The sequence below is a fragment of the Schistocerca gregaria genome, chromosome 1, assembly GCF_023897955.1.
Source record: "Schistocerca gregaria isolate iqSchGreg1 chromosome 1, iqSchGreg1.2, whole genome shotgun sequence".
Taxonomy (NCBI): domain Eukaryota; kingdom Metazoa; phylum Arthropoda; class Insecta; order Orthoptera; family Acrididae; genus Schistocerca; species Schistocerca gregaria.
Genome location: NC_064920.1, coordinates 322,756,897 through 322,770,697, shown reverse-complemented (window position 1 = coordinate 322,770,697; position 13,801 = coordinate 322,756,897). Strand labels below are relative to the sequence as shown.

At 41.3% G+C, this 13,801-nt stretch overlaps 1 protein-coding gene across 3 annotated transcripts in view; it reads left to right on the top strand.

The window, feature by feature from the left end:
- Positions 1-13,801, top strand: part of LOC126343865 (ran GTPase-activating protein 1) — a 103,120-nt gene that overhangs the window by 20,106 nt on the left and 69,213 nt on the right. For all 3 annotated transcript variants that reach the window (XM_050001976.1, XM_050001974.1, XM_050001975.1), the window contains one exon: positions 7,105-7,239. In XM_050001976.1, coding sequence (XP_049857933.1) covers positions 7,105-7,239 — 135 coding nt within the window. The remainder of the gene's footprint in view (positions 1-7,104; positions 7,240-13,801) is intronic.

Below are 13,801 nucleotides of genomic sequence, written 5' to 3'. Positions count from 1 at the left end.
TTGTTTTTAATATATTTCAGTATTTTTGATAAGACACATACAAAAATACATGAAATTATCCTGTTTTGTGGAAATATTAGGTCCTTCCTTAGAGGGAATAGAGTGGGAGAGGTTAGATCAGGCAGATAACTCACGACATCATGATGAAAAGGAGGATCCACCTGTTGTGGGGACGAAGGTTGGTCCCTATAATCCTGTGGTCTGAGCTGAAAATTTCTTGGGAAGGCAGATGGAGGACTTATTCAGAGAAATGCAGGGACATATAGAAAATGGTTTGAAGAAAGTTGCTGTTTGTGCGCTGAATTGACTGAGGCATAGTGTGTGAATGTGACAACAATATGGCAGTTATGTGAGTTAGGTGTGTTTGTAACACTCATTCAGTTGACACTGCCCTTATTCAAGGAATTTCTTCCTCAAAGGATGAAGGCAGTATCCCATTGATAATTGGGAACTTCAAAGTATTTCAGGAAATTGTATTTATCCAGCAAGAATTCAACCATTTATAGACTGTACAAAAGACGTCATATATGTTTAGGAAGGCTGGACAATTAAAAATTACAATTTCCACATTAAACTCAAATTTACAGAAGTAAAAGCCATATTACTCGCAGGGTGCAATGGCGTAATGGAAAGTGGAACAAGGTGTATTTGATTTGGGATTGGTGTGCGGTGTAATGTCACCTCCAACCCTTATCACTGCAGTGGGTGTAGACACACATCTTTTAAAGTCACTTCCATGAATGCTCTGCATAAGTCTTTAATGCTACTTTTGTTTGAGGTCCTCGCCGGTAATCTCTGAAGAAAGAGAGCAAAGAAATTTAGAGCTGTGCTTCAGTATTTTTAATCCATCAGTGTACACAGAAGAAGAAGAATGTTTTGCTGGGCATTAGTAACTAAGAAAGTACCATTAGAAGAAATTAAGCTCTATGACAGAAAGATTTTGGGTAAAGTTTGAAGACTTTAGTCACCTCTTGTTGCAAGTGGAAACAATTTTTATTTCAGAGAGTGTAAGACTGTGAATTGGTTCTTTGGACAGGTTTTGAGAATTCTTATGCTCCCATGGTCACAACATTCTGTCACTTCAGTGAATTCTAATAAGAACAGTCTCTTGAAGAGTTTCAGTCCATACATTAAGCATCTTCAGCGATTGAACAAAGTAATTTACTATTGATAAAGTAGTTAAGGATAGTGATGCTGTTGGTATCGTCACAGTTACTACCTGGCTAAGATCTTGCAAGAGTTTATTTATGTTAAGACGGTTTAGAGTCAGTGGATGTACTGTGTAAACCAGAAACAGAAGGCTGAACTTTCGGAATTATTAATGCAAGACAGGTTTCATTCTGGAAGATCAGAACTGTACAGAATGTTGCTGTATCAGCTTAACCCACACATGTAGTACCAGTCATGATCCCTAATGAAGCCCATTCAAGAGAAGTGAAGAGATAAGTGAATGTGCACTAAAGAGTGGCGTCTACTGTCTTCACTCCAGGCTCACAGGCCATGTGGACTACACATTAAGAAAGGATAGAAATCATTGTAAATAAGTATACTGTGGTATGGAAAATTTCACTGATGGAGCAGTCTCTACAAGCCAAGTAATAGTGCCACTTCCATACAATGTTTGAAAAAATTTCATACTTGGCATGGGAACTGCCAGGTTCTTATGTGAAGTAATATTTTTTACTTTCTGACCGACAGTTTACTCCCAAGAGAGCAGTGGACAGACTAGTTATGTACCCAGGGTGTATATGACCCGGGACAACCAGGAGATCCGGGAAAAACCCGGGAATTTATTAATCCGGGAGAAAACCAGGAAAAATCCGGGAATTGTTTAGAATTCCGGGAATCTTTCATTGTTGTAGTTTTCAGTTAAATTTTTGTGATTTTGGCTGGTAAGAACCGATACTCTAACAAAGGATATTACTGTATCCCCCTAATGCAGAATAATTCTGCAGCAACAAAACATGAACGAGAGAAGAAAATAAAACGGAAATAAAATTAAAGTTGCAAAGGAAATGCGCCATATACAACAAAAAAACACAGTGCTCAGACGAGCGCCTGCCAATAGCAAAGTTTGTCAAAGGCTTTAGAAAGACTATGCAATGCTTCATGACAACAAATTGCCTCCGATGAGCGTGACGTGGCAACTGTTTAATTTAGATTCGTTTGAGCAGTTGCGGGCGGACTGTTGGGTATGCGCAGTTGCTTCTGGTTACAGAAATGTGTCTGGCTGTCACTATCTTAGTATTGTTTGGAAATATCGTAGATCCGCGGCTGATGCACAGAGCAGTCTGAGTTGTGGTGGGGAGGAGGGTCATCTCCACCTGACCTGTGTTTACGTTCAGTGATTTTTTTTTGTTTCCTCCTTGTTTCTTGCTCTAAAGTTAAATGAAAACAAAATGGATTTTTTTTTGGCCGAGAGCTAGCAAATGAATTAAAATATGTTCGCATAATTATGGAAGGCTAAAATATGTTGTTAGTTTCAGACTTTATGTCCACCTTTCTGACAGTCAAGCATTAATCGCCTTGCAGAACAATGAAGTTATTTTTGTCTGTTTGCTAAAGAGATTTGGCTTTTAATAAATCTTTTCTGCTGAGGCAGTCAATTTATTTGAAACAAAGTGTTTAATTTCACACTGTTGGCTAGTTTCAATGGTTCGCTGCATTTCAAGTGCACGTTTGGCATTATGCTATAATAAAGAACCAAACATGAGATAATACAGTACTGGTACTCCAAGAAAATTTGCATCCGAATCTGGGCTTACGAATGTGCACTTTAAGCCGAATTATGCATTTTAGTATGGTTCACGAAATTCCGATGCTCTTGAAGTATCCTCTGATGTCTTGTTTCTTTTTTATGAAATAATGTGAAATCTTTTAGTGTTTTACATGTAGGAACATCGGACTTCATGCGTCATCGTAGCTGCGCAAGCATGGTGACACCCATCATCTGGCGCTCTCTGGCAACTGCTGAAACAAACCTATTTCTAACAGGTCGCGGGAAGACGTTGCGACTGGTGGTTTGGAAAGTGTTACATTCAAAGTATATTTCCGTTTATGCAAGATGAACTATGTGCGAGAATGTACGATAAATTTCTTAAATCACAAAGCTTTTGACTGTCATTTAAAAATCAACTCTATGAGGACAACCATTTAGAAGAATTTCGAGCCCAGAAGATTTACGTTTAAATTTACATCGTTATTAAAAATTTACTGGTACATTTGTGTGATGTATCTTAAAGTGTAACATGTGCAAAAAAGATCAACATTATATGTGGAAGCTTAGCTTCTCTTCCCGCTTAGTAATATTCTTTTGTGAATGCTATGTATATTAATGTAAACCATTAACTTTCCTTACTTGTGTGTTCGCGCTACTTCAGAGTGATCTTGCTATTGACTGACTGCATCACGTGTCTTATGCTGTCATCAGCTGCCGAGATCACGTGACATGAGATGTGTCTGGCTTACAAAAGCGCATCGCAATCTGATTTCAATGCTTCAGAAAGCGACATGCGGTTTTTGCTGGAATGCAGATTTATACCTTCGTAATACGAAAATATGCAGCGTACATGTTGCTGCACATCAAAGGTCTTTAAAACGTGTCCCCCCGCCCTCCCCCCGAATTTCGTTTTCTAAAATGCCGGTAAATTCTATGTCGGTATATAAAACCATAAACATTCAAAGGATTGATGAGTTTTACATTGTCGAGGAAGAGTATACTGTCACTTAACACAGGAAAAGTGTATTTTCTCGCAGGAGAAAGCCTATTTTTAACCGGGAAAAATCCGGGAATTTTTTTTCCTTGTTCATGTATTCACCCTGGTACCACTACAAGAGTGTATTCCAGCTAGTGGTGAGGGTTGTATTACAATTTCTCAAAATAACTCACAAGGAGAACACATAAGCAAGCCTGCGATGTCTTCTGATCCACCATGACAACATGCCTGCCCTCAGTGCAGCCAAATGCAAGTGTTTACTAGAAGACTGTCAAATACAGACACTTTTGTATATGACATAAAGTTCAGGTCTGCTCCAATGTCACTCCTTTTCTTTTCTCAGAAGTGAAAGAAACCAACTGTTGGCTTTATTTTGAGTTATGGAAAACAGTTAAGTTTGTCTGCAATCTGTTCCTGAATAACCACTTTTAAAGAGGTATGTTGTAAGGGCATCACTAAAAGTTTTTGGAGAGGATTTATTGTTGCTTGGAGTGATGTGAAGATGAGTTAATGGAAAACAGTGGCGTCCATGGTCCTCTCATGAATAAGGCAAGAAAGGAAGTGATTGATTATTTTTCGAAGTTGCTTATAGTGTGTCTATATAGTGTCTTATAGTGTGTGGATATCCATTAGGAGGGCAGATTTGCAATGATGGTGGCATTGAAAATGGATTTAAAAGGTCAGGACAAGAGCTGTTAAAAATTCTTTCACACACATGTTACACTGATGGTATACTGTAGGGAACTGATGACTTTAGAAGTTAAGTCCCATAGTGCTCAGAGCCATTTGATGGGATAATGGTACAGTGTGTGTGTGTGTGTGTGTGTGTGTGTGTGTGTGTTTGTTCAAAATGGTTATACAGGTGCAAGTCTGAAGGATATGTGACTTCGTAGACATCATGGGATTGCCATGAATGGTTTTGTAGGGAAGTAAGTTTGCTACAGCTAGTATGGTCATGTTCTGTGGCAACAAAGCACCTGTGTGTAAACCAGTGATTATTGGTTAATGAATTGTCTTGCATGTGGTAAGACGTTCTTAATTTACCTGCAACACTTGAGTTTTAAGCATATCTGAATATAATGGTACAGTGTGTGTGTGTGTGTGTGTGTGTGTGTGTGTGTGTGTGAGTGTGTGTGTGTGTGTGTGTGTGTGTGTGTGTGTGTGTCTTACACAGATGTAAGAAGAATGTAAAAATTCCAGTTCCAAAGAAGGCAGATTCTGACAGGTGTGAATATTATATAGGAGCACACGAGGCAGTACTGATCCTGTGACATATCCTAGAAGACAGGTTGAAGAAAAGCAAATCTATACGATATTATTGAGGTAATTTACACAATATGAAATCTGAGCAGTAGGCTGTTCACGAAACCTGAGGAATATAATGGGATGTTACAATGGCGCAGTCTGAACAGTGTGTTCAAGAATAAAATCTTTCATAAGGTGAACTTTTGGGCCAAATAAGATAATTATGGATTTGTAGATAGCAAAATAGCCTGTTAGCTATCAAGACATTCGATATCGTTTGCAAAGTGCAGTGTGAGGCATTGTGATGTCTTCATTCTACTGAGCCTCGTTAAATGGCTGAAATGCTAGAATGGCTGGCACTCTAGCTTTTGATGGCTGTCTCCACTGTCAGAAGGAGTACAAAACATTGACTGGCATAGCTTTCATGGTTTTTTGCAGATAGGCATGATTGGAGGTGCTGAAATGAGGCATGTGCGGAAGGTGATTTGGGCAGCTCATAGCGACACTTGTTAACATCAAAAATAAATTTATGTGTAATGTAGTTGTTTCGGAATTTGTATGTCTGGAGTGTAGCTTTGTATGTCTGTGAAATGTGGATGATGAAAAGTTCAGGCAAAAAGAATAGATGCTTCTGAAGTATGGTACTACAGGTGACTGCTGAAGATTAAATGGGTAAATTGGATAACTGAAGAAGAAGCACTGAACTGAAGTTGAGAAAAAAGAAATTCATGGCACAATTTGAATAAAAAGAAGGGATTGTTCCATAGGACACATCCTGAGGCATCAAGCAATTGTAACTTCAGCAATAGAGAGAAGTGGGGGGGGGGGGGGGGTGGATAAAAATTGTGGAGGTGCACCAGAGCTTGACTACAGGAGGCAGGTGCAAATGAATTAAGGCTTGTTATTGGTTATTATTTGACATGAACTTGGCTGAAATTACTGAAATAGATATATCAAACAATGGAAAATCCGGAACAGAATGTGACAATATTATGAAAAGGAAAGTTGCTACTCACCATATAGCAGAGATGCTGAGTCACAGATAGGCACAACAAAAAAACTGTCACAAATAAAGCTTTGGGCCAGTAAGGCCATTGTCAGAAATAGGTGACACACGAACGCACAAGGCACAACTGCAAACGCAACTCACACACGACTGCAGTCTCGGGCAACTGAAGCTATGAGTGTGGTTTCAGTTGCCTGAGACTGTAGTCTCGTGTGTGTGTGTGTGTGTGTGTGTGTGTGTGTGTGTGTTTGTGTGTGTGTGTGTGTGTGTGTGTGTGTGTGAAAGAGATTGTTTTTGACAGTGGCCTTATTTGCTGAAAGCTTTATTTGTGACAATCTTTTTGTTGTGCCTTTCTGTGACTCCTCATCTCCTATATTGTGAGTAGCAACTATCCTTTTCATTATGTTACATTCCATCCTGGATTTTCCATTGTTTTATAAATATTGTTATTTGATATTTCAGATTGTTTTAAATCAAAGTGCAGTTCATTTTAAAAAATGCATTGTTTACAATCACTTAAAAAGCAACAAAGAAACTTAAAAGTAATGGATGAAACCTGAGGATAAGTATGATTGTATCACAGCTGGTTTGAAGTAGTTGTGGCAGCTGTAAAGATTTTATTTTAATTTGAATATTTCTTCTACCTACTTGTACTGCTGTGGCTGTCACATCTGTGAACTTTTTGTGATATTATTTTTAACCCAGTGTTATGTACATTTAGTTCCTCTTAAAAAATAGTTTATTTTTCCCTCCCTCTTTACATTTCAAACTACATTGACATTAGTAAGTTGGTTGCCAAAAAAAAAAATGTCAGAATACTCCATACTGTACCAGATAAAATGTCTAAAATATGATTTTTTAAATAATGAAATCCATAATTCTGTGCAGTAAAAGTTAGTTTTGTACTTACTTTTACCTAAGATAGTTTGTCCTGGATAGGACAGTCCAGTGAAAAGACAACATAAATATGCTCATGTCAGTTTTAACATTATGCAGTTATTGTTAGGTGTCGTATTAGGAGTTCAGTATTCTGGTGTTACCGTGTGTGTGTGTGTGTGTGTGTGTGTGTGTGTGTGTTATGTACCGATTTCAGAGTATAATTTCAGTGTATTCAATGCTAAATTTTTATGTTTTCAGATGTTGGCCAAAGGTTTGCTTGATTGTCACAGAAATAGCAAATCAGCTGGACGTCCACTTGCACTCAAAGTGTTTATTGCTGGACGCAACAGACTTGAAAATGAAGGAGCAAAAGCTCTGGCAGAAGTATTTAAGGTAATTATTCATTTCATTATAATTATGTTTTGTGCTAAATTTCCTAGTAATATGATCCATCAGACACAATTGTTTGGTTATATATATATATATATATATATATATATATATATATATATATATATTAAAAACAAAGATTCCAAGACTTACCAAGCGGGAAAGCGCCGGCAGACAGGCACATGAACAAAACACACAAACACACACACAGAATTACGAGCTTTCGCAACTGGCAGTTGCTTCGTCAGGAAGCACGGCCAGCACATCTTGGCACAGTGTTACACCGTCCGAGTTATCTGGATACTTCCCACCAACACCAACCTATCCGAACTCCGGAGATGGGAACTCGCCCTTCAGTATATCCTCTCTTCTCGATATCCGCCAGGCCTCAACCTCCGCTAATTTCAAGTTGCCGCCACTCATACCTCACCTGTCTTTCAACAACTTCTTTGCCTCTGTACTTCCGCCTCGACTGACATCTCTGCCCTTACTCTTTGCCTTTAAATATGTCTGCTTGTGTCTGTGTATGTGCGGATGGATATGTGTGTGTGTGTGTGTGTGTGTGTGTGTGTGTGTGTGTGTGTGTGTGCGAGTGTACACCTGTCCTTTTTTTCCCCTAAGGGAAGTCTTTCCGCTCCCGGGATTGGAATGACTCCTTACCCTCTCCCTTAAAACCCACATCCTTTCATTTTTCCCTCTCCTTCCTTCCTTCCTGACGAAGCAACTGCCAGTTGCGAAAGCTCGTAATTCTGTGTGTGTGTTTGTGTGTTTGTTCATGTGCCTGTCTGCCAGCGCTTTCCCGCTTGGTAAGTCTTGGAATCTTTGTTTTTAATATATTTTTCCCATGTGGAAGTTTCTTTCTGTTGTATGTTTTTGAAGGTTAAAAGTAGTGTATGAAATGTTCAAATGGGTGAACTAGTATCCAGTTCTTTCAGAAAATTCTCTACTCGGGGAAGTTTATTTTTTGTGCTGCTAAAATTCATACTGAGTTGATGAAAGTTTGAAGTGAGCCTGTGCTTTTATTTTGAACAATTAAGAAAACATTACTAAATTGCTTGCAGGCGGGTGTCTCTCTCCTCTTGTCTCTCCCTTTTCTGCAGAGCTAAGACAAATGCCTATTCATCAGTGGATGTGAAGATAAATCAAACATAAACGGGATTTTATTTTTAAAAATTATTGTAAAAAAAGGCAAGTTTAGTTTATTTTTCTACTGTTTCCTGCTTTACATCTCTCCAAATAGAAAGGAAGTTTCCTTTAATCCCAGCACCATTCAATTGTGCATGAATCTCTTTGTGCCCTTGTCTTCTAATTGTTGCCCTCCTAGAGCTTCTTTAATTGGCTCAAACAGTGGAAACCCCATGGTTGTAGGTGTGAGCTGTAGGGAGGATGAGTAGGGTCAAATGAATTTCTTCAGGTTTTGAGACCACTAGAGCCCCAGGATGAGGCCTGGCATTGTTGTGAAGGAAGATGGCATCTTGAGTGGTTGGTCTCATCTTTTGTGGCGATATACAGCCCTCGCCTTCTTCAACAACTCACAGTGGTAAGCAGCATTGATTGTACATATTTCATGCAAAATATCAGTGAGTAAAATGCCTTGCCCATAGAGGGAAACTGTTGAAAGAACTTTGCCAGCTGACTGACACATCCTTCACTGTGTGTATCTCACCTTCTGCCATTCCACAGTGGCTTATTTCAGTATGAGGGGATAGTGGTGGAACAACATTTCATTGCAGGTGACAATATGACTCAAACATGCTTAACCCAAGCCTCGGGACATCTCAACTCATCTGTGGTCAAAATGTGAGGGATCCATCTGGCACACTGTTCGCGGAACTTTAGGGTGTTAGTGATAATTGCTTGACCACTCCGATAACTTATTTTGAGCTGTTCTGGAATTTCAGCTAGACTCACCCATCAATCGTCTTCAGGAACATCTCAAATTACCTAAACATTTTCATCTGTAATGCTGGTCTGAGGGTAGTGATCATGTTCCTGATTATCCACAGATTCTCGTTCATTCTTGAACTCAATATTCCAGGCAAACATAAGAGCCCTTCACAGTGTTTGGTCTCTGAACAATGCAGTCATTTTTGTCAGTTGAATTCCTTCACAAGCAAGAAATTATAATTATGCGTTGGACAATGGAGGGGTTCATCTGTTGCCCAGACATCATGAGTACTATTGATGAACTGTTTGGAAGAATGGAATAGTTGACTCTCCTTACTCATAATGCAAACTCCCCCCTGCCCCGCCCGCCTGCACCACCCCCTCCCATAGCATACTAGAACATAGGCCAAGTCCTATCAGCTGTAGACATTCATGTTTATATTTGATTAAAATAAAATAGAAAGAAACTTCCACATGGGAAAAATATATTAAAAACAAAGATTCCAAGACTTACCAAGCGGGAAAGCGCCGGCAGACAGGCACATGAACAAAACACACAAACACACACACACAGAATTACTAGCTTTCGCAACCGATGGTTGCTTCTTCAGGAAGGAGAGGGAAAGACAAAAGGATGTGGGTTTTAAGGGAGAGGGTAAGGAGTCATTCCAATCCCGGGAGCGGAAAGACTTCCCTTAGGGGAAAAAAAGGACAGGTGTACACTCGCGCGCGCGCACACACACACACACACACACACATATCCATCCGCACATACACAGACACAAGCAGACATATTTAAAGGCAAAGAGTAAGGGCAGAGATGTCAGTCGAGGCGGAAGTACAGAGGCAAAGAAGTTGTTGAAAGACAGGTGAGGTATGAGCGGCGGCAACTTGAAATTAGCGGAGGTTGAGGCCTGGCGGATATCGAGAAGAGAGGATATACTGAAGGGCGAGTTCCCATCTCCGGAGTTCGGATAGGTTGGTGTTGGTGGGGAGTATCTAGATAACTCGGACGGTGTAACACTGTGCCAAGATGTGCTGGCCGTACATCAAGGCATGTTTAGCCACAGGGTGATCCTCATTACCAACAAACACTGTCTGCCTGTGTCCATTCATGCGAATGGACAGTTTGTTGCTGGTCATTCCCACATAGAAAGCGTCGCAGTGCAGGCAGGTCAGTTGGTAAATCACGTGGGTGCTTTCACACGTGGCTCTCCCTTTGATCGTGTACACCTTCCGGGTTACAGGACTGGAGTAGGTGGTGGTGGGAGGGTGCATAGGACAGGTTTTACACCGAGGGCGGTTGCAAGGGTAGGAGTCAGAGGGTAGGGAAGGTGGTTTGGGGATTTCATAGGGATGAGAACCAAGAGGTTACGAAGGTTAGGTGGACGGCGGAAAGACACTCTTGGTGGAGTGGGGAGGATTTCATGAAGGATGGATCTCATTTCGGGGCAGGATTTTAGGAAGTCGTATCCCTGCTGGAGAGCCACATTCAAGGTCTGATCCAGTCCCGGGAAGTATTCTGTCACAAGTGGGGTACTTTTGGGGTTCTTCTGTGAGAGGGTCTGGGTTTGAGGGGATGAGGAAGTGGCTCTGGTTATCTGCTTCTGTACCAGGTTGGGAGGGTAGTTGCGGGATGCGAAAGCTGTTTTCAGGTTGTTGGTGTAATGGTCGAGGGATTCAGGACTGGAGCAGATTCGTTTGCCACAAAGGCCTAGGCTGTAGGGAAGGGACCGTTTGATATGGAATGGGTGGCAGCTGTCATAATGGAGGTACTGTTGCTTGTTGGTGGGTTTGATGTGGACGGATGTGTGCAGCTGGCCATTGGACAGATGGAGGTCAACGTCTAGGAAAGTGGCATGGGATTTGGAGTAGGACCAGGTGAATCTGATGGAACCAAAGGAGTTGAGGTTGGAGAGGAAATTCTGGAGTTGTTCTTCACTGTGAGTCCAGATCATGAAGATGTCATCAATAAATCTGTACCAAACTTTGGGTTGGCAGGCTTGGGTAACCAAGAAGGCTTCCTCTAAGCGACCCGTATTTGATTACTTTCATATTAAGAGTTTGTGAAGTATTTTACTCCATTTGATATGTCAGAGTTCTGATAAGCCTAAATATTTGTCTCCTGAGAGTCACATTGGAGCAGGGTAAAATACTTCGGTTGACAATGCCCCCAGTGTGTTGTTATATTTCGCAGCACAGTGCGCAGTGTAACGTGTCAAATATCTGAATTCTTCTGATGAGCTTCCAACATCTTCTGTCACAGCAAACAATGCAGTAGCCTCACAGCTGAAACTTGTCCTGCATCTCTGGTTCTCCTTCTAGCATGGCCATTGCTTCAGACATATCAGGCAGAATTTCACGAAGCAAACTCGATGACAGGAATTATTGTTAGTTGTCTTCCAGTTCCACAGATGATGTGTTTGACAGCAGAATGTCATGAGCATTTGTTCCCAGAATCATCAAAAACAGGCAACGTTTCACTTCTTTCAGGGAAAGATGGTGATAGAAACGACCTGTACCTCCAACCTAAGGAAACAAATTGTTGAGGCAGTCCTGGTTTAGCCATTCTGTTAAAATATACTTAATTCTGAGTGACATGAGGTCAGCATCAAGGGCAAATAAAGAATTAATTGATATTTGAACAGTTCCTCGTAGAATTTGCATGAGTTGCTTTCCGTTGCCAAACTGCATTTTTTCACAGGGAGAACACCTTTTGTTGAAGATAGTTTTCTGGAGCTGTTCATTAGTTCTGTAAGTGTTTGCTAATACGCTGATCTCTGTTTGTCAACAATTTTCCAAGAATTGGTATTTCCTTTTCGTCCAGCAATAGACAGTGCATTGCTTGAGCAGTTGTACTTGAAAACAGTTGCAAGGCTGATTATACAAATTGCTGCTCTTTACAATTCACATTGATATGAAACTGTGGCAATTTGGGGCACATGTTAATTTATGCATTATCTAATGATTGGTGCTTTTGTAATCACATCCCATCGGAAAGCTTAATGCCATGATTAAGAAGTGGTTGTGAAGTAATTTGCACAAGCGGGGGACATCTGAAAATACCCACACTTTTTTCGCCGGGTCCTGTGCAAACGGGAAACATGAATTGACCTGGTCAATATGCAGTTTGTTTCAGACGCATCGATTTGACGGCCCAAGATCAGAAACAGCTGTGACAACACTATAACCAACATTATGAAGTGAGGAAACTTTTGAGTTTAGCAGCACCACTATCATCTGAGTATGTCATAAAATATTGGCTGTTTCCAACCTGAACGAAGTCCACTAACTATGTGTGCCTACAACACTACCATCTAACCCCTCTCAGGGTACTCACAGCTCTTTTGTAAGTGTGCTTGACTATCACAGGGCCCTAGCCTATGCAGCATTACTCCCTTTCCTTGCTACATGCTTATACTTTCACTATCCCCCCCCCCCCCCCCTGGTTTATGATTGGGCCCCAAGTTTTCACTATTAGCGTATTGTACAACTTTTCATGAAATAAACACGTGGTCCCGATTCGGTGTGTGCTCCTTCTGTGTGCTTTTCCATCTCTTCACCCTTCCCTTTAATATGGTAATACACCCTAAACCCAGCATGGTAGCCATCCCAATGGGGGGAGGGGTCATCAAGTACTTGCATGGTGTGGTAGACTCCCCTGATTACACAGGGATTGTGCTTTTGTTGCCCGAGTTGAAGATTCTCCATGTATGCCAAGGACTGTGTGCCTGCTGTGATGGGCACGGGTATTACAAGCAACGGATTACTGCTCAGGCAGCAGTTGCTGAGGCTGGATGTTGCCCATGGGGAGACACCCTGTTCAGAGTGGGTGGCATCTTGGCAGATAAGCCACAAATGAAGCAAACGAAGTTATCCCCTGCTTGGTGCTACATGGACCCCAGCAGTCTTTATGGAAGAACAGTCCTTTTTCATTGCAGAGAGATACGACCCTAAAATGTTCCCTGCCCTGTCTACGCCATAGGAGGAATGTATGGCTAAGTGGTAAACAGAGCAATACTCATCGCACTACTTGTTTTGTTCAAGGACTGATGGTGATTCCTTCTTGACCATGAAACCTTTGTTCTTTGTGGAGAAATTAAAAGACAAACTTGGGGAAATGGCAGCTATCTCTAAAGTGTAAAGTGGGTCAATGTTGTTCAAAACGGCATTGCCCAGTCACGGGCACTGCTCGCTTGTAACAAGCTGAGTGATATACTGGTGACTGTTACTCCCCATAACATTTTCCATAGAGACCTGTTCTGATGATAAGCTACTCACCAACTTGGAGCATCAGGGTATACACTCTGTCAGTTGTGAGCATAGGGGGCCAGATGACAGTAGGGTTGCCACATGTGCCTTCATATTGGCTTTTAAAGGTGATTCATTGCCTGAAAAGGTCAAGGTGATGATATACTGATGTGAAACCGTATGCCCCCTTGCTTGAAATTTGGGCGCATGTGTTGGCGTTGCCACGCTAGCTCCATCTGTAGAGATTGTGGAAGAGCACTGCCTGTGAACACTCACTGTGAACCTTCCTCCATATGTGTCAACTGTGAAAAGTACCATTCTCCATGCTCATCAGATTGCACCGTTTTCCAGAGAGAAAAGACAGTACAAGACTCCCCCCCAGGGGGCCCACAGTCCTTTTGTGGGTACGTGTGTGGCGCACATGGGG